General features: G+C 45.5%; 1 protein-coding gene across 1 annotated transcript; it reads right to left on the bottom strand.

Annotated features, from left to right (window-relative positions):
• Positions 1-3,267: 3,267 nt before the first annotated feature.
• SLC37A3 (solute carrier family 37 member 3) lies at positions 3,268-25,161 on the bottom strand. Its single transcript, XM_054631475.2, has 15 exons — positions 24,849-25,161; positions 21,843-22,022; positions 21,644-21,758; positions 19,525-19,617; positions 19,006-19,089; positions 17,690-17,835; positions 16,987-17,083; positions 15,863-15,947; positions 14,616-14,800; positions 12,069-12,210; positions 10,807-10,908; positions 9,260-9,307; positions 8,288-8,439; positions 6,525-6,590; positions 3,268-5,711 (listed from the first exon to the last, which is right to left on the bottom strand). Exons 2-15 carry the CDS (start codon positions 21,941-21,943, stop codon positions 5,619-5,621), a joined length of 1,509 nt encoding a protein of 502 aa, XP_054487450.1. The 5' UTR covers positions 21,944-22,022; positions 24,849-25,161; the 3' UTR covers positions 3,268-5,618.
• Between the last annotated feature and the right edge of the window lie 3 nt (positions 25,162-25,164).

The raw sequence follows: 25,164 nt of genomic DNA, 5'->3' as shown, positions 1-25,164 counted from the left end.
AGAGATCCTCATTCAACTGAGAGCAAAACAGCAACCAAAGCCAGTGACAAAGTAGTGTGGAACCAGGTGCATAAGGCAGTTGGGATTTTACCATCTGGGAGCAAAGGACAGATTCCCTCACAACCAGGCTGGCACGCAGCTTGCTGGAGCCATTGCTCCGTGTTCCCCTTTCTCCTTCCCTCAGGGAAACCAGCCCTGGTGCCACCTGAGCACATAGGACCAAAACAGAGCTCTAAAATGGGCCTGGGAGCTCAAGAGATACAGAGACAAAGCTCTTTGCAGCAGAGGCTGTCCCAGCCCTGCACAAGCAGTGCCCGGATGTTTTGGGGGTGTGGGCTGGTTCCCAAGTCCCTGATGCTGCCACAGGACTGCTCCCACAGGCAGGGCTCCCACCTTTGTGCCCATCCCCATGGAACAGCTCCTTTGCACTCAACAGGAACAAGCACAGCTGCTTGTTGCCATCTGCCCTTCTTGTTGCCATGACTTGATTGTCAGTCCTGGGATGAACCTGCTACTGACTGGAAGAACTGAAATTTTACTATTCCCAGAAGGATGCAGGAGTTACAGCAGAGAGGCAAGGAGGCTGAAGAAGAGGTAAATGGATAGCTGAGCCAGTCCCAATGAAACTGCTGCCTCTCAAACACTCCCATCCTGCTGGCTGGATAGTGCAGTGGGCTGAAACCCAATTGCTTTGTCATCTTTGGCACTTGCTGCAGGCAAGCACCAGCTTTTGTCAGCCCAACATCCTTTTCTCTGCCATGCACCCTAGAGCAGATGAGTGAGTTTCTAGAAACGGGTCCCAGCTGACAAACAGGGAAAAGAGTGAGGTCATGAGTGTTGTGGTGCAGGAGTTCTCTAAGCTAGTGTTGGAATCCAAGAGCCCAGAGAAATCAACCCATCCTAAATCCCCAATACTCTGCTAGCTGCATTGTAAAGAAGATTTAATTAGCACATGTAAGTAATCTCCTCCTTAGCAGTGTCATTCCACTGGTACACTCTGAATTCTATTGCTACTTATGTGGCCCTCAAGGACAAGAGGTGGTGTTGTGTGGATTTCCTTTGCTTCACAACAGGGGAAGAAGAACAAAACTACAGAGACTTCACCAACTCACCTGGAAGTCCTCCAACTGCCATCAGCCACTTCAAAATGTATTCCCAAACAAAATAGATTGTCCCCAAATAGCTTACCTGGAATTCTCTATTCTCAGCAGCAGTTTTTCTTCTCCTGGCAGCACTGTTAAACTTTACAAGGGAGTAAAAAATCTTGCCCTCTGCTCCAGGAGTAGATTCCAGCTTGCCTATTGCACCTGCATGCTGTCACAGCCCTGGTCAAAGGAGACATTCCAAGAGAACCTCCTGGATCCAAATGCACAGAAATACCAGTCACCAGTGCAGGAGAACCAAAAGAAATGTTCCCAGTAATTGCCTAAATTCATCTTTGTACTAAGTATTGTTCTAAGTAACTCTAATTTAGAGAGACTTCAATAGAATCACAGAATGGTTTGAGTTAGAAAGGACCTTAATGCTCATCTAGTTCCAACCCTTGCTTCCATAAGCAGGGACACTTTCCACTTGACCAGGTTGCTCAGAGCCCATCCAAGCTGGGCTTAAATACTTCCAGGGATGGGGGATGCTTTCATGGGCATGTACATGGCACAGGGAGCCCCAGTCCAGCCTCACACAGCGTCCTCAGAGCTTGTATTTACAGGCTCCTGCAAGTGGGAGGCTGTTTACTAAAAGGATTAGATAAGGCTTGACAAAGCAGGAAGGTGGGCATGCTGTGCCTTAGAAAACTTCTGCAATACAGAACCCAAAACATCCCTGTAGGCAATTCCAGTTAGAAAAGAACCTAAAAAAGAAGAAGGGGGGAGAAATTGCAAACAGGTTTGGCAGAGCACTTTGGCCACAGCTGGATAGAGGGTTAAATGACAGGAGAGTGACCAAAGAGCAGTGTGTCCAAGCCATCCCTGAGCAGCCATTGCTTGTACTGGAGAGGTCTGTGGGACTATCTCAAAATGCTTTCTCCTTCTGTCTCTGAGAGAAAACCCCTAAAGCATGCTGCTGCTCCTCCCACTCTCCTGCAGAAGGGAAAGCTGCTCTCCTGGGTTTGGTGGGGACAAACAGCTCACGTGCTCTGTAAAGCTGCCCAGCACTTAGAGCAGAAGGTCAATTCTCCCTGCTTTGGAGAGCACAGTGGTACCTACTAGGCAGACATCCATACCTTTTGGGCTCCAGACTTCCAAGGAAACCAGGACACAGCAGCACTGCTTCTAGGGCATCTATTGCAAGGCCCTTCCTTGACAGAGACAAGTGTCATGGGGCTGAAGCACACCTTTTCTTTCTGTATCAGTTGGTCAGTCTGCCACACCTGGCATTCAGTCTGAAACAGAGATCAGTTCCTTATGCATTTCCTTTGCACTTCTGAAGTTAAGCAATTCCTACTCTTTTGTTTGCCCACACATTACACTCTGGAGATCAGTCACAGTGGTGGTGATGGGGTTTGCTACTGTCAGCATTTTCAGATGCTCAAGCAAAGCTCTACTCCTTCCTCAGAGTGCTTCCAGAGTAGGCTGGGAAGATCCTGATGAGTAGGTGGGGAAAAAAAGTGACAGAAAAGGGGTAAAAACATGAACTGTTAGTTTCCTTGAGGAATAGCATGATAGCACCACCCAACTACTTGGGGTTGAGAGACCAAAACATGCACGCACAGGAGTTTCTCCAGTGGTCTGGTATTGTGCTCGATTCAGAATTTATTATAAACTATAAAACACAAACACAATTACCAAGTCCCCCACTGTATCCATTTAAATACAGCTAAGCAAAGACATGGATTCATGTTTAATGGAATGAGCCACAGGAGAGAAGGCACAGCAGGGCCACAGCCACATGGCACATTTAATTCCAAGGGAAGAACACCTGACTTCTACATGCAGATCAACAAAGAAACAAATTCATAAAACCAAGTATACAGTCCAGTTCCTGTAGGACCATTAGTTACACCATACCTCTGTTAGGAGACTCTCACAAAACTTCCTGTGAGCCTGATCAGGAAGAGGGCCAAACTGCAGCCCTGGAACATGGTCCCCTTTTAGGCTGGGATGAGGGTTTGGTTTCAGCATTAGTCAGGGCTCAGGTCTTCACAGCAGCTGAGTGAAAAGCAGCTGCTAGAGCCAGACCAGTGAGGAGGAGGAAGGGAGGAAGAGGAGGATGCTCAGCAGAACCACACCAGGGAGAGTGGAATAAAGCACACGGAAGAACAAGCCCAGATCAAGTCAAAGAATGTTTATTTATGTGAGGTCAGTTCAGCCATGACCAGATCGAAAACCTTTCTCCCTCAGAGCACCCTGGAGAAACACACAGAACTGCAAACCCAGGACAAGCACAGCAGCAATCCCCAGGCCCTGGGCACACCTCGCTCACTGGGGGTGGTCCCAAAGCACCACGTGCTCGGATGCAGCGGCTGGGAGGCCCGGGCTTGGCGCTCCATCACTGCTGACACTTCTCAAGAGGGGACAGAGCTGTTTACAGGAAGCCATTTGTTACAGGGGCCGGCCTTCTCCTCCCCCTCGACCCCAGCAACGTCCCTTTCCCACCCCACCTTTCATCAGAAGCTTATCTGCTGCCCAGAGAGGCAGCCAAAAAGTTCATCCAGGTTGGAATTTGAAACCAGAGATTCTCAGATGCTGTGGCTCAGGCAACGGTGCCACAATCCATTTTAGAACTAAATTTCAGGGAGTTTTCATTCTATTTGTACAGGGACTAATGAGTAGCTTGGGATGTGAACACTAACCCCAGGGCATAATTCTCAGAACAGGATGATAGATTCTCAGTCTCCTGCTCTAATTATACAGGCAAAAGTTGGAATGGGAATGAGAAGAGTCAAGAACAGGACTCAGGCCCCGTATCAGCTTAATGGCATCATTTTCCCAAGCACTGAAATACTTTGAGGGTCAACAAAAAAATGCAACAATCACCTCCACCCAGAGAAAAAGACTCAAAAAAAAAAAATGGGGCAACTGAGTTCCACATTAAGCAAAGCTGTGCATGGAGACATAACTACAGAAGCAGCAACCACCAAGCAACCGTTCAAAACTGTAAAACAGTAAGGCACTAATGATGTTCATCAACACATGACTAAAAATTGACATTCATCAATTAAAAAATAAAAAATAAAATCAATGCACATTTTGAAAAGGCAACTGTTCCCATTAAAAAGTTTGAAATTCTCAGCTCCAACTTTTGCTGCTCCCCACCTCCATCTAGGCACTGACTAGTTAGACAGAGTGTTGCTCACAAGTTCTGCAGGTTAACACAGACCAATTACAATGAAACATCTCAAAGCATAACCAGAAAGCATTTTTTTGAGAAGTTACTCAGTGATCCCATTAAGATCAGCAATAAATGTTAGAGCTGTCAGTTGGTCACCCCACTTACCAGAGTACTGCAAAGCACTCAAACACCACCACAGCAAGCACAGCCACTTGTTTTTAGTGCTTGCAGGCAGACTTGCATCTCTCTTTCCCTTCAAGGTACAACTTAAGCTTCCAAACCCTGGAGCTTGAGGTCCCCTATGCAGCCATAGCCACAGGAGCATGAGGGGAAACAGCAGCAGTTGCTCATTAATGCTACTCCACGAGTACACTTCAGTCCCTCTCTGAGAGCTGCCAGGTTCCCTTAAATTCCTTTAATTCCATTCTGATCCTGCTTTGCTAGAGATAGGCAATTGCCCAAGGAGTATGAAGTCAGTGACACCAGTTTCCTTCAGAAGGTCACCTCACACCCATTTTGGTCAGTATTGGTCAGGTTCAATAAACAAAGTAGTGAAAGTGTTTGTGTCCCATTACTGATCCCTGAAGCCATTCAAGGATCCTTTAGACACAAAGGACCTATTAAGGCTTATTTCAGAGATTACATAAAGTATTGCACACTATTTGTTTGCTTCAACAGTTTAAAAAATGAAATCTCATTTCTCAGAGATTAGTAACATTATTAAAAATGTTAAAAACAAATACAGAGGTAACTTCTTCATGTGACTCTACTGGAACATGTAACAGTTAATAGATGGGGGATAACAGAGGTCCATCTGTGCAGAGATTTAGCAACAGCAGTTTTTAAACAACTGGACAGCATAAATCCCAAATAATTGTTTTTGCCCTTTCTAAAAGCTAAGGTGATCTGAAATTTAGGACTATCCATGAACTGCACTGTATGATTTCACCAGCACAAAAGAGCATCAAGATTCATTGCAAGACAGCCTCCCAAAAACTGTCAGTTTGAAAGAGCTGACTTTGGTCAGCAATCCAGAAATAAATAAGAAAAGGTATAGGAATGAGACACCCAACAGAAGACCCTGGTGTGACTGCTGGAAGGGTCTGGGAGGCTGGGACAATCCATCAGTCCCTTGGATTGTCTGGCTTAGGTCAGCAGCTCCGTGACACAGGTGGTCTCAGGTATTTGGTGCTTCATGACTGAGCTCACCACAGGCAAGTCAATCAAGTCTTGTGGAGTCGTTTTGAATCAGTCCAAACCTGGAGGATGTAACAAACAAGTCTCCCAGAGTTCTGCTGAGTGTCCCAGCTGTCAGTTGCACACAGCAGTCCAGGCAGAGGGAGCAGAAGTCACTCTGCCAGTGTTCGCAGGCGCCGCTCATGCAGCAGCAGCCTGATCTCCCTCACTATCAGGGGTGAAATGAACAGGATTGTGGAACTCGTCTGTGGAAAGAAGCAAATCCAGGACAATTAGAGCAACCAGAGCTGCAGTCCCCCTTGCTCAATGTGCATCCAAGGCCATCCCAGGAAGACACAGGCTTAGAGAAGCAGTGACAGAGTGGCACAGCAGAGGAAGGGCTGAGCTTGCAGGAAAGCTCATACAATTTCAGCTGGCATGATCACCTTTTCATAAGGATGAGCTCTCCAGCTCCTCAGGGACCTTGCTCCTCACCACCTCTGCTGGTTACCAAAGTGCCCTTCTCCCTTGCCAGCACAGAGGCAGAGACATCTCCTGGCACTTCCAGCAGAGAAGACCAAGTAAATTGTGCAGTGTTCACCACTGTGGTGATGCTGAGGACATCAGGGCCTCAACAGCTCTCTGCCCCAGCAGCAAAACAGGGCCAAGGCATTTTCAGTTTTGTTTCAATACCCTCACCACTCTTTCCACTAATCTTCAAAACCTAACAAACAAGCAGCTTAACTTCAGCTCTCTGAAAATATTAGGAACTATGTACCATGGAGATGCAGGAGGGAGAAATCCCGCCTTGGAAGTCAGGTGGTATTTGATTTAGGAAATGCATACAGGTATTTTTGGGCAAGTACTTTTGTGTCTCTGCTAGAATCTCAGTTCCTGTTGGGTAACATGACTTTAAAAGATGCAAAATGAATTCATTTGACTTAGACAACCTGAGGCAAAGCCACACCACTGGCCACTTTGAGAACAGTATCAGAAGTCACAGTTCTCATGTTCCCACAAAAACATCCTATGGCAAATTGAGCTTTGACAAAGAATTTTCTAAAAAGGTGATTTCTTACCATTAGAATGAAGAAATAGAAAACCCACATCCATCCCAGGTTCTCCTGGATCAAAGACACTAGATACTAAACAGAAAGGAAAAAAAAATATTATTCAAACTGGGAAGATAAACATGACTTTCAGGCATCATACTTTCATTTTCTAGACTTTGTGGGCTGTTGGCACTCCACACAGAGCTAATCACAAAATCTTCCAACTGATCTTTTCCTGTCAGAAGGGATGACTCAGGACAACAGCCTTTTTCTGTACAAAACCCACAGTTTCAGCAAAGCAGAGACACCACCCCGAAGCTTTACAGTAACTCAGAACAGCACAAAGACAGAACTGAACTACAGTTTCAAAGGGTGACAAATTGACTCTGCTGAATACGAGGTTTTTGCACGGAACACTGGGACATAAGTGGATCTAAGTACTCTCAGAAGAACTAAAAGCTCTAGAATGGGTTATAAATTACACAGGACATTTTCAAGAGCTGTGCCACCAGTAACTGCTTAACCCTTCATCTAGCCAAGACACTTGAGACTACACTCTGTTCTGAGTTGCATCCTGGCTCAACTGGGCAGCCCGGGCCAGACAAGAAAATGTATCTCTTATTAGCAGATTTATACTCAGATATTGCACAGGGGCCTCCTTCTTCACCACTGGGTATATCAGAACAGGATGTGAATTTCCAACATGCTCATTGTGCATTTACTGTCACTCACACACCCCCGGAATGACGTCGTGCTTGTCTCTGCTGGAATAAATGCAGTGTTGGAAGGGGAGGCAGGTGGAATCTTTCAGAAGCAAAGACCCATTTTTTATGATGATGTGAGTTTGGATGGTATGTGTGTGGGAAGACAAAAACACTGAGATGATGCCAGAAGGTCACTGAGTGTAACAGTGTACTGATATTTGTCCTCAAAGCACTTGTAATTTTCCATGTTCAGAGATAAGCAGCATCTATTCTACAAAACAGTGACTGAATGTATTTATCAGGCAGTCAATGGCAAGCACAAACCCAAAGCTCTTTCTAGAAAAGAAACTCACAAGCCTCGTCTGCATCCTTGGTATTTTACCACCACTGGAGGATGCCTGGAGAAACACTGGCTCCAATCTCTCTACTAAATCCTCCCCAAAGCATCACTGTGTTCTTTCACGTAGCTAACACTTGTATTTGAGAAGAAAACATCCCCAGTGGGCACACTGTCACTTCCTCCTCTGCAACACTCCACTTCTCAGACTGTAAGGACTACTGGAGCAAGTGGAGCTGGGTTAACGAGGTGTAAAAGACATCCACAGATAAAAAGAGAAAGCACAAATAAGAGCAAATTTTAAATCACTTCATATACACTGTAACATTCATAATATGTATTCCAATTTTACTCAGTTACAGAGATACACTTTTCTGTAAGAGAAGGTTTGCCTATCACCTCAAAACAAAACAAAAAAACCCCCAAACTTCAAAATACTTTTTTTCACACTTTGCAAAGCTTTTTGAAGTTCAGGATATGAAAGTCTGTAAAATTCACTTGAATTACAAAGTGCCTAAACATTAGCACTGTGAATACTTAGTTTAGTTCTTAATTACATTGTTTCCACTGGAAACTTTGTTAAAACAGACATGTTCCCTTGTTTGATTCTAAAGTAATTATTTTTTAAAAACCCCAACCCTCTCTTTCTCCCCCAGCACAAATTCAGATTGAGGAATGCACTAACATCTATAACCACAACAGATACTTTTCCTCCTTCCCCAGACCTCTCTTCTCCTTGGCAGCCTCACCTGGCCCACGGCAGCACCAATACTGCCTGTTCCATCCACAATTCCTGTGACTGTTGCCAGAGCCTCACTGCTGCCTTTCACCAGATCCTGACGCCCCAGGTCAGCAGAAATTGCAGAACTGATCATGTTAGAAGGGCCTCCGATGAAAAATCCTGAAAGTGACAAGAAAACAGCCTTGGTGCAAAACAATACTCACCAAGATTCTCAACAAAACATCTTCAAAACACAGATTTTCTACCATGAAAGCTCAGGACAAGAATTAAGTCCAGGGACAGTGCTCAGAGACAAACTGCAGGTAAAGGGGTACCTGAAACACACAGTCATGGAACACCCTGAATATCTGGAGTAGTCACACAGAAATAGCTAAGAAGAACATTTAATTAATTAGCATGGACACCCATGCTACAGCCTCAGTCTCCAGGGGTTCATGGAAGAGATGGAAGGCAAAAAAAAAATACCCACAACAACAGGACAGAGAGTTCTGAAATAAGAGTGTTTGGAAAGAAAGGCTCTATTCATGCAGGCCTAATTCCATAACACAGCACAGTATGTGTGGCAGCACAAAAAGCTTGTGACCTCTCCCAGCACACAGGGTATTTTGGATTCTGACAAACACCCTCAAGTTTGAGCTGCAGCTCATGACTCTGCCATATCCCCACTTCCTCAGATACCAGATCATTGCTAGGTATTTTGGCATAAATCCACCTCCATCACATTGAGCCAAGACAGATCCCCTCAGTTCCAGGCCATGATTCTACACAGTCTATATTCTATACCTCCCTCTGTAAGGCAGTTTTCCTACAGCTGTTTTCCAAAAGTAACAGAAACTGGGGCCCAATTTTCACTCTTTCTGCAAAACCAGCAGAGATGGCAGCACACACAAACATCTTACCACCACCTGGCTGGTGTTACTGATTGTTCTGCAATGAATTTACATTTATACCAGCATAGCAGTGGATTTAGAGGAGTTACCTGTAATTGCCATGATCACAGCATTGATGGGTTTGCTGTTTGGGGAACCTGCAAGAGAAAGACCAGGTGAGTGTAAATAAAACTTGAATAGTAAGAGAATCCTTCATTTATCTCTCTGGAGAAGTCAGACTCAGCTCAAACTCTCATCACAAAGTATTCAGCACTTGAATCAGCTCTTTCATTCTTCCTACATTTTCCAAAACACAAATTCCTCCTTACAAAGCCATGTCTGAACACCTACAGCTTCCCCTTGCCTTTCCAGCAGCATGTGCACATGCTGCTAGTTTTCCACTACAGCCCCTCAGTGCTTTCAGACAGTTTTCCCTGGTATCTCACCTCCAGGCATCACCTGAATTCCTCACTCCCTTCCCCTCAGGGCCCACACATGGTGAGTTACTGCACCAGGCAAGATGCACCCTCTTCATATATTCTCAGGCCATTATCCCTCTTATGGGCACAATAAGATTTCCTGGCTTGGCTGATGGAAGCTGAATTATCACACTGCAGGAACCTTGGATCACCTGAGGCTTCTGTATCTGCCCAGACAGCAGCACATTTTCAGCTAAATACAAGACATCTGGGGCTCTGGCTGTTCTGCTACCTAGTCACAAACTTCAAACTTCATCAGCAATAATTTCATGTTTATTTCCAATTCACTTTTTAAAGCAATGAGTTAACACAAGAGCCTACAAAAACTCCACCAAACCCAATCCTTGCTATTCAATGATAATAACTTATTGACCTTACTTCAAGACCATCTGAGTAAGCCTGCATAATTCCAAAAGCCACCGTTCATTTCCAGATCCGGCAGAAATTTCTGCCCACAGATCTCAAAGTGCTCTATAAAAGTCTGTCTGGACCACCATCCCATTTTGGAGGAACACACAGAGAAGTGAAATGACATCCCAGTGAGTTAAATGACTCTGTACCACAGGACATTGTCTGAAAACACAAACCTGTCACCCCTAGAAGTGCTTCATAGATGTTCCACAGAAATTACATATTCCCATCTCCTTACACTGTTTTCCCAAGATTCCTTTCAAAAACTGGACACCAAAAACTATATCTATCATAAAAGAGGCAGAAACTCTCCAATTTCACCACTTTCAGAAGTAGTGAAGTCTAAGAGCTTCTCCAGTCTCTGAGTAGTGAATATATACTGCACCACACATCTGTCCACACATTCTCTTTCCTCATAGTATAGGGATGCACCTGAGACTTCTTGCTCTGCCAACTATGGTGTTGACACAATGACAATGCCAAAAATCTCATTGACACTGGAAAAGGATCAGTACCAGAAGGATCAGTACCATAACTCACCACTACAGGGAAATCCAGCCACTCAGAGAATTCATTTCCACCCAATTAACCAGAGAAAGATTTCTTTCTGTGCAGTGCCACACTTGAGCAAAATAGACCAAAAGGCCCCATTCTGGTCCAGAAGCAGTCTGAAGACCAGAAAACCTAATGAGAACAGGCTGTGCTCTGGTTCTCTCCAGGAGGTACTGAAGGAGCCTCTCATCCCTGTGCAGCACACGAGTACTCACGGCTGTATCCAAAGAGAGAGCCCACAGCAAAGAGCAGGCTCACTGCCAGCACGGGGGCTCTCTTCTGCAGCACATCCGAAATCAAGCCCTGGATGGTCCCACCTGGTAAAAAAGAAGTTTCACTGTCAGGCTCAGGATGCTGACACCTTGAACAAAGCTCGTTTCACTGAGTGCAGTGGCCTCCTCATCAATACACATTCCCTCTAAAATCCTGAGCTAAGCCTCCTGCCCTTACTGCCCTGGACACAGAGACAACAATAAATTTAAGTCTCAGATAAAGCAGAGAAAACTACTCATACTGATTTACTGGGAGTTTATTGCTTCTTTTATTTTCTGGCATGCCACTAGCCAATGCTCCTACTTTCCTTCCTCTTCCCCTACAGAATCACCACAGCTCTAGGACCACCACGACCTTGGATTAAGCAAGCTGAACGCTGTGGCTGGCTCCTTTATCTGAAAGTGCAAGAAAAGGCAGCTCTTTCTCACAGGGAAAACATTATCACACAGGGGCCTCACATTCTCTGCTGTCTCACCTACTTAGGGCAGGTGCAACTGAATGCAACAAATGCCAAAGGCCAATAAAAATCACTTTATGTACCATTGGTACCTCTGCAGGAATTGCTCTGCTGGTAAAAGTCAGAATGCTGAGAAAGCCTAGTGCAGAAAATGCCACAGAGGCAAAACCAGACCCTGAATGGACCCAAACAAGATGTCTAGTAAAGCTAACTGGACAAGGGAATAAAACTAGAACCGGAGGACAGGAGAGTGGAAGTCTAAACACATATACAGAACGTACTCTTCATTCTGGAGGAACCAGGTCAGGTTTTGCAGCCAGCAGAAATAAAAGCAATTAGGTTTAATTTCTGAATGTAACACAGCTGGTGCCTGCTCTCCTGAGATCTGCAAAGAGTCTGTCCTTAGAAACACAGGACAGACAGGACAGTACAGAACCCACCAAGTCCAGATCTAAATTGTCCCCAAGGGTACCTGTCAGAAAGGAAGTAGCAAGCAGGGGCCCCATTTGGTACATAGAACTTTTCTTATATGTTAACTCTAATATGTTAACTCTTGAGGGGGTCATATACTTTGTGTTTAAGGAAAAAAACATAAGCCAAGCAGCCACAAATAAACTTAGACTTTTCCCACATTAAGTGACCAGCTAGATCCCACTGAACACAACTGCTCTGGCTGCATTCACTGTCTCTCATTCTCAGACACCGGGGAGGCAGCTTCAAGAAGGTGTCACTCCCCTGCTCACTCACCTATGATTCCTCCCACATCATACCAGATTGAGAGCTGGTCAGCTTCTGCTTCTTTCCATCCAAAGTTGCTGCTGAGGTAGAAGGGCAGCCAGAAGAAGAATGAGTAATTCACCAGCTTCAAGCAGGCATAGGCCAAGGAGTACTGGAACAAAGAGGGCCAGCGAGCAGTTAGCACTTGAGAAATGCAAGCAGCATTTCTGCTTATTTCCATAAAGCTCTGGATCCAGCTAAAGCTTTCAGAGGAAAGCACTTCTGAATTTCATGTAAGAAGGCAGCATCATGAAAGTTTAATGCTGAACATCAAAGGGAACCCAGGAATACAAAAATCATTGTCAAAAAGGTTATTTTTTTATCACTGAATGCAATGGGTTAATGCACTTTCAGTGTAATCTTGAGAGGAAATGACACTAGGCTTCAAAAAAATGAAGAAAATCTAATTCACTTTCTGAAGAGAAGGGAGCCAGCCACGTGACACAAAACAAGCTTGAGATTTAGTCATCTGTTCATCATGCTGAGAAAAGTTATGTGAAGTGGTTCCTCTGTGCTAGCTTGTGCTGCTCAGAAGGCTCATCTGCTTACAGCACCAGAAGAGAAAGCTTCACTCATAATCCCCAGGCAGGTATTCCAGGACATGGGATGAAAGGTTTGGCCAAAGCTGAGCACAGGCTTCCACACCCAACAGCTGAGACAATTTCTTTTGGTTGCTGGGCTCAGTTTGTCCTTAGCTAGCAGATCTCCTCCTACAGAGCCTTCATGTGTGTGGCAAAGATTAGTTCTCAGGGGCTGCTGGCCCAGCATGCAGAGGGACAGGTCACCCTACTTCAGTAAAGACAGCAGTTCAAGGAATTCATTGGAAAAGGCAAACAAGGATGAAGATGTTAAAGCACAGCCTTTGAGGCTCTGTGCATATGGACACTTGACTCTGAATTTCAAAAAGCAGATCTTTTATATATATTAAATTCTACAAAATCATCTCTTCTGAATTTATATTATTTTAATAGATACAGACTTCTAAGCTGTATTATTAATGCTTTTTCACTCTTACAGGACACAAACTAATTTCCACCATACATGGAAGACATGGGGATGTTTGGTAGGGTTCTCCTGCTTCTGGGTGTGAAAAGTACACTGTACAAAGTGATATTTATTACAACTCACTAAGAAACTGTCTACCAGATTGTCTGAGTGATTAAACATTGAATTCCTAGAGGCTCAGGGGAAAGCTGTCTGTACTAAAACTCTTCCACTGTATCACTCAGCAGGAGATGAGAGGAGCTACAGAAAAAATATGTCAAATGAATTCTTTGTAGAATCTTGACAAGGCTTTGGAGACTCTCTCAGTATTTGGTCTCTCACCAATCTGACATGGTACCCCTGTTTGGATGGGCACTCAGTTGACATCAGATAAACTCCAACTCAGAGGTGCTCAGGTTGCTGGATTAGAGCCTGGAATGTGTCCCCAAAACCTAAAGTTCAAGGCAAGCAACCTCAGCTGCTGCCATCTCCTTTTGTTCAGGCCAGTGAAAAAAGTCACAGATCAACTGAGGCAGACACCATCACTAACATTTTGTGTGAGGCATTTATCCAGAGTAGGAAAGAACTCAAGATGGGTTTGCTTTCTTTTGCCATCCCTCAACTGCAGCCTTAACAACAGGACTGTGGTTGTCCTGCACTCAGCACACTGACAATGCCCCCATCCCTTCCAGATTTTCTGTTGCCTTAATCACAGCAGCAAACTGCTTTGCTCAATAAGGGTACCTGACAACACTGCCCATTCAGTAGTTCTGCTCCATGGCAAATCCAGGCAGTTCCCACTGCTCTGCTGAGCAGCCACTGTGCCCCCTTTCTTGTACTGGTTCTAGTATTCAGGGGGCACACAGAATGTATGTCCTGCTGCAGAAGGTTAACCCTGTTTTTAAATGTTAACTTTTCAGCTGAACATGAATTGGGCAACACTGCTGATACAGAAGCACAAGTTTTCAAGGGACAGGACAAGGATATGTGGAAACTGCATCATCAGGCCTTGTTTCCTGTTGCTCATAAAACACCCTGCACACTTTGCCAGATGTTACATCATGCTGATTCAGGCTTTTCAGGCCAGCTTTCTGCTTTAAGATAACTGAAAAACTCCAAATCTCAGAATCAGTGCCACAGAGCTCTGCATGATGCTCAGTTAGGAGTGAGAATCCCACTCCTCAGGGTAGACTCACCAAGGAAGCATCCTATAGCCACCTTTGGCCATGGCCTCCCTTGCAAATTCACAGCAGGAAGGGCAGGATCTCTGCTGCACTTCACTGGCCCATTACATGCACTCCATGAAGCAGGATGGGAAGAGCAACACACAGCACACATCCAGACAGCATCATCCATGTACACAAGGATAGCAGGCCCAACCCCAACATTTTAACAGCATGAGACATCAGATGCCAACTACTACAACGTATGGTCAGCATATTAACAATGATGTGCACAAATCCTGACAACACAAAAAGACAGCTTTTTGTTCAACAGTTAAGTCAGCTCTTACTTAAGAATCTGCATCCTCACCAGTACTACACCAGGAAGGCAACAAGCCTGGAAGAAGCCAATGGCCTTGGGCTGGTTGTCATTGTCAGTTGCTTGAATGGAGTAATTCTGGTCATCATCATCTACATCATCATTGCCCATTAGGGGTCTGTTGGCATCTTCTTCCACACTGGCTTCATCTTCATCTGCTCCAAGCTCAGGGAGGCCTAAGTTTTACAAGGAATAAGTGACAGGAAAAACAGACCACAGCCTGTTCACCCTCTCCCCATTCTAAAGCTATGCTCACTTCTTTTAAGCAATTCTAGCTTCCAGCAGTTCCCTTGCTCTCCCATACCTCCATCCTCCTTTGGCTTAGAAACTCTTCTAGATGGTGTTCTGCAGTGCCGCCAGTTTCTACCCTTTGTCTTCTAGGGCTCTTGAAAGTACTGTGTGATCCTGGCGTCGCTTTGTCTGCTCTGAGTGTCTGGCCATTAGTTGGAAGACACAACAAATTAGTGCACTTCCCCCCCTTATTGAGGGCTTGGGATCCTCAGCCTGGCCCTGGGTGCCACCTCCCTCGAGCGTGGAGGCTGAGAGCAGCAGCAGGGCCTCAGACACCTGCTGCTGTTAATGCCTCTGCTGGAACGGAAGGCCTGGGAACTGCATTGTGCTTCCTGGGATGCAGAGCACTCTTACGAGCACACTTTATGGCAGCTTTAGAGCTCCCAACTTTACAGCCTTTGCAGGTACCTGGGAAACCTCCTCCACAGCCCTGTCAAAGCCCCAAAGTTCTTTTGTTTCCCTGTTGCACTCTGACTTGCCTACCACCTCCTCAGAGAAGAAACACATCCAACCCAAAAGTTATTTATCTGGCTGTGGGAGACCTGCAGACCAAAGTTACTTTCCCTTCCTATTGCACACTTAAGGCTTGCCATAGTTTTCTCTTACAATAGCCAGTTATCAGTTTGCCTGCTGTTTCTTTAACAAACACTGATGTTTCAGGTGAAGAAAAACTGATAATTAGGATAATTAGGCATATGCTAGTGGAGATGTTAGAGCCAGGCTGTTTTACTTTGCTTTAAAAAACATCCAGACCCTATTCATGTGACACATGGCAACATTTAGTGTGATCTTGGCAAGTAAAGCATTTGCTCCATTGAATGCACTAAGGTGCAGCACCATTTGCTAAGAGCCCTGAGGATAAATGCTGTCAGAATGAGCAGTACTCCATGGGAAGCTGCAGATCTGCTCTCCTGAAGGGACTGAAATAGCACAGCTCTTCCACTCACCCACTTCCTTCGGCGACGTCAGGAGCCCGAAGAACACAATGACTCCTCCAGCAAACTGCACGGAGGCCGTCACCAGGAAAGCATACTGAGCAGAAATAAATAAAACATTCTTTTTTAAAGCACTTTCAGTCACAAACACCTCCCTCTCTAATGAGGGTTTCTTCACATTCCAACCTCATGAGAGAGCAAACACAGCTACAACAAGCCAGATTGCATCCATGACACCTGGAAACAAGTGATCTCTGCATCCCCTGAACAGACTGGGTCCCATCTAGGCTTATCTGTACTGACAGCAAATGAGAAAGGAGCTGAGCCAACACAACCAGAGATCCAGCTCTATTGGAAGGGACTGCTCAAAGAAGAGTCAAGCACCAAATTCAGACAAGGTTGCTCAGAGCCTTGATCAATCAGATTCTTGAAATCCTCCAAAGGCAGATCCTCCAGGGTCTGTCCCATTGTTCCAGTGCCCAACATACATCATAGGAAAATGGTTTTCCAAACATCCAAATCGAACCATCCCTGCTTCACTTTACACTCACTGCTTTTTTGCTCTCTCAAAGTGCAGTCCTGGAAAGAGTCTGGCTCTGATTTCTCAGCAAACTTCTCCCAGGCTTTGAAAGGCTGCTCTTGGTGCTCTAAGCCTTCTCATGTCCAGAGTGACCAGCTCAGCTCTGCCAGCCTCCTCAGAGGCCCCATGCTATGAGATGTGCTGGGTCACTCCCATTCCCTATGCTCAGCTGTCCACTGCCACACGACAGCCTGGCCTCTTCCCAGTCACAGCAGCTATGCCTCCATGCCATTCCAGCTCCAGGGACTCCAGTCAACTCAGAACCTGTGATGGGCGACTCTGAAGAGCACTTGAACCCACCCAAATCAGAAGAAGGTAGAATGTGACACTAGAGTTCCTTAATAACATCAGTCCCTTTTACAGAGGAGTCTTGGGCTCATTTCTCCCAGCTTGGAAGAGTCGGGAAAGGAAAAGCCTTTCTATTCTGCCTCCACAGAATTCAGGAAGATGAAGTTGGATACATGAGGCTGTTACCTCTCAAAGACAGGATAAAAAAACAGTGCCCTGCCCCATTCAGACATGCAGGTGTAGCTAGAAGCCAGGCAGCAATACCAACCTCATAGCCATACTTGAGAACACAGGAGGCAAGGAATGCTCCAAGGATATTTCCCACAGATGCACAGGCACTCCAGAGTCCAAAGACAAAACCTCTCCTGCAGAAGGGAAAGAAGATTTGAAGCAGACAATGCAAGGACAGATGACATTAAGAACAAGACAAAAACAAAACATTCAAGTGAACTTTAACTTCTGAATAAAGTTACACCATTTTCCCTTCCACTTCAGAGGAGCTCAAAGTTCACTTAAAACACATAACAGCTTGGAGGTGCCAAATAGATAAGCCAGAAACCCTGAAACATCTGTGTTAAAGGAGAGTGAGCTGGAAACAAGGTTACAAACTATGACTAGAGCTCATCTGCAATACCCCAAAGTGAGAGTAGAGTCTAGCATGACTCAGTTGTCATTAGCCTCTTTAAGCAGATAGAAACAGGTTTTTCAGTGGTAGGAAAATTAAAGTTCAGTCACTCTGCACTATGGGATTTTTGAAGTTTGGACCTATGCTTTTAACACACAGCTGTGTTCACACCAGGCTGTTCTGTGGCTCCACAAGAAAGTGAAAGAGAATGTAACAAGTAAGGCATATTTCATCCTACCTAATTTTAATTATGATCTAACAGTTGGCCTTTCTGGTTGGAGCATTTCAGCTCAATCTGTTACTCAGCATGTCAGATAAGTGAGTCACTGAAGAAAACTCAACTTACCCGGCTTTTCCAAACCAATTTCCCATGACAGCAACCACACAGGGCCAGCCAGTGGACTGCAGCAAGCCATTCACAACCCAGAGACAGCAGTAGAACCACTTGTTGTAGAAATGCAACCATTCTGTGAGTGTGCCAAATGAGAACACCTAGAGGAGAGCAGGGGGGAAACAGAGAAGACACCCTGAGGCTACTGCTGAAAGAGGAGCAGGAGTGGGGTCCTAAAAAAAGGAACAAGCTTTCAGGGAGCTGTGCAGGGGCCAGGGCAGAGGCCAGGCTGGTGTAATTTGAGACACAGCACAGGGCTCACAGCACCCTCTGCTGAGCCAGCACAGCTCTGACTCCAGACAAACGTGCTGTCATGGCACTTCCTCTCCAAAAGACTTTTGCCTCCCCAAACAGCACAGTTACAACAGGAGAATAGAAGGAAGACACAAATAGTTTCAATGCCAACACCAAAAATACAGTAGTCTCTTGATCTGCTCTTGTACTGACATGCTAATCCCTGAGGCTCTCTGCAAACACAGAGCACTCACGGGTCATGTATCTTCACCAAATTTAACACAAATACTACAGCCAGCTCTCAAATTACCAAGTGCTCTAACCCAAAATAAACACACATTGTCGCACAGGGTGCTTGATGCACACTTCAGTCATATGTCTGCAGAGCCCAACAGGCCACAGTGGAGTTTGTAGCCACTGGTAAAACAAACACTCCACACATTTTACCACTGCTTTAATAACCAGAAAACCACGAGATAAATCTGATTTACACTTATCTGAAGTGGCTTGAAATTGAACACAAAGCACCTTTTATTTTAAGCAGACATTTTTTTTTGACACATACTTTCCTGGCAATTTTATAAAATAAATAAATGACTGCCTGGTATTGTTAGGATGTCCTTTAAAGAACAGAGCTAAGATTGTGTTTGGAAGCAAAAGCCTCGATAACAACATACATGGTCTAAGAGATGAAGTTATACTACAAAACAGTCCCCAAAAGCCCAAATACACTAATCTTGAACAAAAGCTGTTCTTTAAGTCTCTAGACAGTGTCTCAAACTCAGGAATTTCCTTCTGACACAGTGTCCAGAGCTAGACATTGCAGGAAGGGGAGAGTCATCTATGCCCCACGCTTTAGACAGTGCAGTTCATGCATCCAGCACGAAGTTAGAGCTGCAGGCTTTGAGACCACTGAGGTACAGCTACAGCTCATGAGCAGATTCACACAGAAACACAGCCTCTTCTCCCCTACAGCAAAACCCTACCCAGAAACCCTGAGGCAGATTTTTAAATCCCACTACTATGTTCCAACTTACCACCAGAGCAGAGGAGCACATGCCAAAAGACAAAACCCAGCGTAAATTCAGGCGGTCCCCAACTATGCCGCTGACAAAGAGACCCTGAGAACAAACCACAGCATTAAATAAAGCCAGAGGATCTGCACCTTACAGCTGTAAGAATTAAAACCACATAGAAAGGCCATACTAATCCAAACACTGCTGTTGCATCAACATACAGTTTGATTCTAACCACTTCTCCTGCCACCAAAGAAACCCTGCTTGTGGCTGCTCATTACATTTCTTGTTTAAAAGAATTCAGCTGGGAACTCTTGGAGAGACAGAACTAGTCCTCCCCAGTGACAGGGTGTAAGAAATTCTGAAGAGATAGTATTTCCCTTGTGTTTGTTAACAAGCATCTTCACATGGCTGACAGGCATGGGCAGAACTAACAGAAACTGAAAGAGCTTTGCCTCTGAACTAAGCTTTTTATTGTGGGTGTGATCTTCCCAACAAGAGTCAACCAAAGCTGAGCAGTTTGGGGTTAGTTTTACTCACCACAGCATAGGAAAACAAAAAGATGGTGTCCAATGTTCCCAGGAATAGAGTTGCTTCTTCTGCATTTTGAAATAAATGGCTGCTGTTCCAGAGCTACAGAGGGAAAATTTGGACAGGTAAATGGGGAGAGGCATAGCTCATTCTACTCTTTTTCAATGGAAACCCCAGCTCCAAAGCAGAAGAGCATCTGGCCCAAGCAAGCTCCCATTTCTCCAACACTTTAGTTATCAAATCAGGAACAATTCTGGCATTATCTTCTGGCAGAAAATGTCCACTGACACTTTGCTTCACTTCTAAAATGCAAGCTAGTAAACCAGAAGTGAGAAATGCTCCTTTCACCTGGATCAAGACAAATGAGTGGCAAAACAAACCCTACTTCTAACAAGCATGCAACTGTTAGACAGCTTCTTACTCTGAAACACTGATGAGCATTTTAATGAATAATACAATAAAGGCATATTCTGTTTTACGTGCAGCATCTCTTCTGTACTTCTCTTGCTGTCTTCACTAAATGAATAATTCCCTTAAAGTATTGGTGGCAGCAGCCAAAATAAGAAATGACAGAAAACAAACAGAAAAGAAAGCACACAAAAGCAACAAGGGGTAGAAATAGACTGGTTGGAAACTATTTACAACAAACTCCAGTCATCACTAATGTTGTTGGGTTTTGTGCTTACCCTGAGTTTCACTTTAGTTTCAATATGATCAAAAAAAGGGAAAAAGTTTCACTTGTCCCCAAAGAAAGATTAGTGACATCAGATAAAAAAAATAGCAAGCTTTGAGGATAATTTGAAGAATTAATGAAGTGAATCAGAACAAAGTTTTCTTCCCTTCCCACCACGCCTCCATTAGAAAACAAACAAACCCAACCCAAGCCCAACCTACAGATGTGCCTAACTCAAATATCACAGTTTCAGCTTGATTCTACCTCTCCAGGAGAACATCCTGTACAGACAACACTAATCACACATCCACTTAGTTTAACATAAATTGATAACTAAAGGATCAGATTGACCATTTTTCTTGATCAGACACATGCATCTCAACATCCAGTAAGAGATGCATGTGTCTGATCAAGAAAACCATCTAAACACCAAACCATCTATATATTAAACAAAAAATTAAAACAGCTTCCAAAATATACTAGTTGTTTGAATGCTAGTTAAGGAACTAAATATGAACACCTTGCGTTTCGTTTCAACATCCCTGAGATGCTCACTCCTTTTGGCCATACTATAAAATCCTGAACACATTACAAGCCAAATGTACTGTTTTCACTTATCACAAGAAGTCAGCATTTGTCATCCTTCTATTCCTTCTGTCAAACATTAACCAATGATTTCTAATGCAGGCAATGCTCCAGCAGCTGACTTGGAACTCCCAACCCTAATAGATCTCATGGCCTGTGACCAAGATTTTGATGTGAGATTTCTTCAATTTCTCAAAAGCACCAAGATAAAGCATTACAAAAAAAAAAAAGCCCTAAAAACTCCATGGTAGGAACCAGGAGGTAGTTCTTGCCTTCCCATTTGTGAGAACCAACCAGTTTAAAACTTCCTTTCCTGCAAGCAAGCACTGCTTTAACTGAAACCAGGATTTCACAGACAAGGGGTACTGGATGCTCAGCATGGAAACCAGGCCTTTCAGATGCAAGATAAAATGTCATCAATTTAGGATAACAGCTAGCACTGTCAGACAGCTCTCTTCTCTCCTAGTCTGGCTATCCTTCTAAGAGGGTGGCAGCAGCACCACTGCCACAGAGAAAGCACAGCCAGGATTTCACAGAACTCTCTGTATGCCCATTAACTGCTTTGGTTTATTGCCTCCAACCCTTCAGAGGAAGAGTCCCCCTTCCCCCTCCTCCATGCCACTGCAGACTCTTCTGGGGCCCCCTTTCCACTGGAACACTGCAGCTTCTTGAGAAGTTTCTCTCTGGGCTCCACTAGGGAAGCTTTCAGCATCACCTGGTGATCCATAAAACTACAATGCCAACACCTGAAACTTCCACTCACATTCTGAGAAGTGAGGAACACCTAAAGGGAATTCTTCAGCCCCACAAGCTCAGCCCACTGGCAGCTGCCCACCTTTCCTAGCACTCCCCTCTCCCTGGTGTCCTTACCTCATATGGCTGGAGCTCAGGGGCCGTGCTGTTTCGGGGGGAGGGAGTCCACTGGCTGGAAATGCTGACTTTGACATTACTGAATGTTTTTCTGGAGGCATGGAGCAGCGAATAACTGCCAGGAAACACAGAGACACAGGTTGGCCCAATCTCCTCTGGAGAAAGGGTGGAAATACAAATCTCTGAGCACTCAGCCTACCTGAAGAAGGTCAGCAGGAACACAACAATATGATGGTGGGTGCAGTGGGACACGAGGCCTCTGTTGGCAGGCTGCCTCCGTAAGCCTCCAGGCACAGCCATGCTCTGTTCCTGGCAGCCCTAGCCCTGCTCCTGCCTTGGCCACGAGGGCTGGATGGTGATTAAGTCATTCTTCTTCTCCCTTAAACAGAAGAAGATGGGAAGGGAGGAGAAGAGAAAACCAATTTGAATTAAAACGTGTATGAAGTACAGCTCAAATCCAGATGGAACAACTCCATGCCATGCCTTTCCAAGTTGTTTCACACCACTACCCATTCATCACTTGTACATTCCTCAGTAACTTCTATGGCTTAAGGTGTCTTGTCATTCCCATTCTCCCAGTACCCTCATGGCACTTCTTTTTTGGTTCTCTCCTAGCAGATGCCTCTTTAGTGCCCAGGACCAAAGGAACACTCCCCTGATCTACCAATTTCCAGCATTCTCCCATTACAGACCATTGTGCACCATTTACACACACGGTGCACTGCAGAGTGACCATAAATAAGAGCTTTCTGCTGCTACCTGGCTGGACACACTCAGGTGATGAAGCCACAAGAGCAGCATTTGGCTATGGCTGAAGAAGGGTTTGAGATCTGACTGCCTCATTAAGATGTTGTTGAAGGAATATGCCCAAGAGAGGACTTGCATAGATGGAAGAAGGGAAGGAGCTGTGAGGACAGTGCTGAAATCCAACAGCTGGAATCCTTTCCTGTTTATTCTCAAGCCTGACATTACAGCTCCAGCAGTCCCTAACTCATCAGTACCGCACACGACAAGTCACACCTTCCTGTCCCTACAGGGCATGGGTGTAGGGCATGGGTGACACCTGCCTCAACCTCAAGAGAACCAGGAACTGTCAGTACTGAGGGAAGGCCATCACAAACACACAGTTTCCTCATGCTGCTCCATGTCACACCACTCCCCAATGCCCCAGCTGTGCTGGCATGGCCAAGGGATGATGTTTGCTAACAGGTTTTGGGAAACAGCCCCACTGGGCAGTGAGAGGATGAATCTCTCTCCACACATTTCAGAAGACATGCCAACACCACAAACATTCTGAATGCTGAGGAGAGGTAAACTGAAGCACCACCCCTGTTCCCCCAGAGGATCAGCACTGAAACAAGACAGAATATAATGCCTTTGAGTCCTTTTGTATCCACAGGTGCTATTTGTAATTATTTGCACATCTGACGTCTTTCCAAGTTCAGCTTCATAACCTCACCTGGATAAAGCAGAAGTCATTGCCCAGACAGTCTCTCATCCAAATTTCTGCGTCTGAAAACTCTTTATTTCACACAGACTTTCTATTCCTTCTTTGAAAGCTTTCATCAAGACACCTTCCACTGCAGGCAGTCTCCCTTCCCTGTTCTCCCAGTGGTGACACATGCCTGACCAACAGCAATATCCAGCTACGGCTGGATATGTGAACCACTGTGGGAACTGACATCACATCTGACCTCCAAAAACAGAGTGTGTCACGGAGATCCTCTGAGTAACAGGGACCCAGCTACGACAGCTTTGAGACACCAGAGTCACATTTATCCTACACCACACCTGCACACATTCTCATCCAGGGCAAATGCAGTGAGTCTGTACAAGACCTGGCACCATCTGTCTCCACACAGCCCAGGAGCTCTTGGGCCACACTGCTGCTGCTCCAGCTGGCACACAGCACCTCCTGTCTCGACTGCTTGGGTTCACACAGAGGAAAAAAAAGTGCCTACAACTGGAGCTGTGGGAAGGCCAGACTAGCCCTGAAGAGGCAACTTTGCAAGCAGTCTTGATACTCCCTTGACTTGAGGTCCCAGCACCAGTGAATGAAGACTCAGCACCCACACAAGCACCACAGTGCAGCAGTAACCCTACAGCCCTACAGCCCAGGGCTGTCCCCACACAAGCTGCGCTGAGAAGGGAAGCCAAGGCACTCCAGTTTCCCAGCTCCACCATCCTTACAGGCCCGTGAGCCACACGGTCTGCTGGTCAAACACAAAAGGTTCCTTGGCTCTCCCTCCCCTCCCACCAGGCAGATAACAGAGCTGTCCCCAGGAAAGCAAAACACTGCCAGTTGTGCAATGCTGTGGGGAAAAGTTCCTTCCTTGGGTAATCAGTTTGCAGCCCAAAGCACAAGATTTACTACTTGCTTCATGTCAACACATGCAAACGTAGATCTTATTTGTCCAAGATACTGAGTCCTTTTAAAGCTAAGACCTGGTTTGACCTTAAAGTCACCTGATTTTTTTTAAACAGCATTTGCTATCGAAACAATCTGTTCCTCAGAGCTCCCCAATCTCAGGTCTTCCTTCTAGAAGGCTTTTTGGCACATGACACTTTCACAGCATAGAGATAACCACGAAAGATTTTGTTTTCCTTCTATTTTCATCCTGCCCTTTCTATATTCAAAACTAGCATTCTTCCTAGGCTAGAAAAGTCGGCAACCAGTTTTTTCTTTAAAGTTAGTCTAATTATTGTGAGAATACCACTGTAACTTTGTGGTGGAGGAAGAGCAAAAGCTCAGCAGCAGGATGACCCATGGAACTCAAGGCAGTGAAGCACATGTCTTTAAGAAAGGAAGAGGAGTGCTTTTAGAGTGTTAGACTGCCTCATATAACTATTCAGCACTATTTACCTACAGCCAGCAGGTATTCTGAGTAAGCTTTTGATAGGCTTCCATCCTTATTTGTTAAGCTCTTCTCTGTGTTCTGCCTTATCCTTTCACTTAAAGGCTAAATAAGACACCTTAAGTTCAAAATAAACACCCTTAATACTACCCTACTGCCCTCCAAAGCCGGCAGGAAAGCACAGCCTTAACATTCCAAAGTGCAGAACAAACGAAAGGATGTTTTCTTCAAAATAATAATAATTTTAAAAAACAAATAAAACCCCATCAAAACCCAAACCAACAACCCCCCACATCCCTATGCCATTTTTCCAAAGAGACAGAAGAACAGCGGCACAGCCGCAAACCCACCCAGTGCCCTCGGCACAAGCAGACCGTGTGTCACCGCGGATGCCCGGCCGGGTGCTCTCCGGGAGGAAGGACAAGGGGCTGCCCCGAGCACCCCAATGCTCCGAGAGCGCTCCGGGCTGCCGGGGAGGCCCGGGCCGCGCTCCCGCCCCGGGCACGGCAGCCCAGCCCAGCCCAGCCCAGCCCGAGGAGGGGGCGAGGAGGAGGACGCGGCTCCCTCCGGGCTCTGTGGCCACGTCCTCGGCGGGGCGGGGAGCGGAGCCGAGCAGGAAACGCAGGGCAGGGCAGGGCAGGGCCCGCTCCGCCGCCGCCGCCTCAC

The sequence above is a fragment of the Agelaius phoeniceus genome, chromosome 5 (assembly GCF_051311805.1).
Source record: "Agelaius phoeniceus isolate bAgePho1 chromosome 5, bAgePho1.hap1, whole genome shotgun sequence".
NCBI lineage: Eukaryota > Metazoa > Chordata > Aves > Passeriformes > Icteridae > Agelaius > Agelaius phoeniceus.
The sequence above is the reverse complement of the archived record's forward strand: the minus strand, read 5'-3'. Positions and strand labels throughout refer to the sequence as shown.

Bases quoted from the DNA above. Each gene is read 5' to 3' on its own strand.
- SLC37A3 (XM_054631475.2), bottom strand. From the start codon at position 21,943: ATGGCTGTGCCTGGAGGCTTACGGAGGCAGCCTGCCAACAGAGGCCTC. The intron at 9,308-10,806 runs GTGAGTACTCGT...TTTCTCTTGCAG, and splicing joins CTCTCTCTTTGGATACAGCC to GTTCCCCAAACAGCAAACCC. The intron at 5,712-6,524 runs GTAAGAAATCAC...TTCTTTCCACAG, and splicing joins TCTATTTCTTCATTCTAATG to ACGAGTTCCACAATCCTGTT.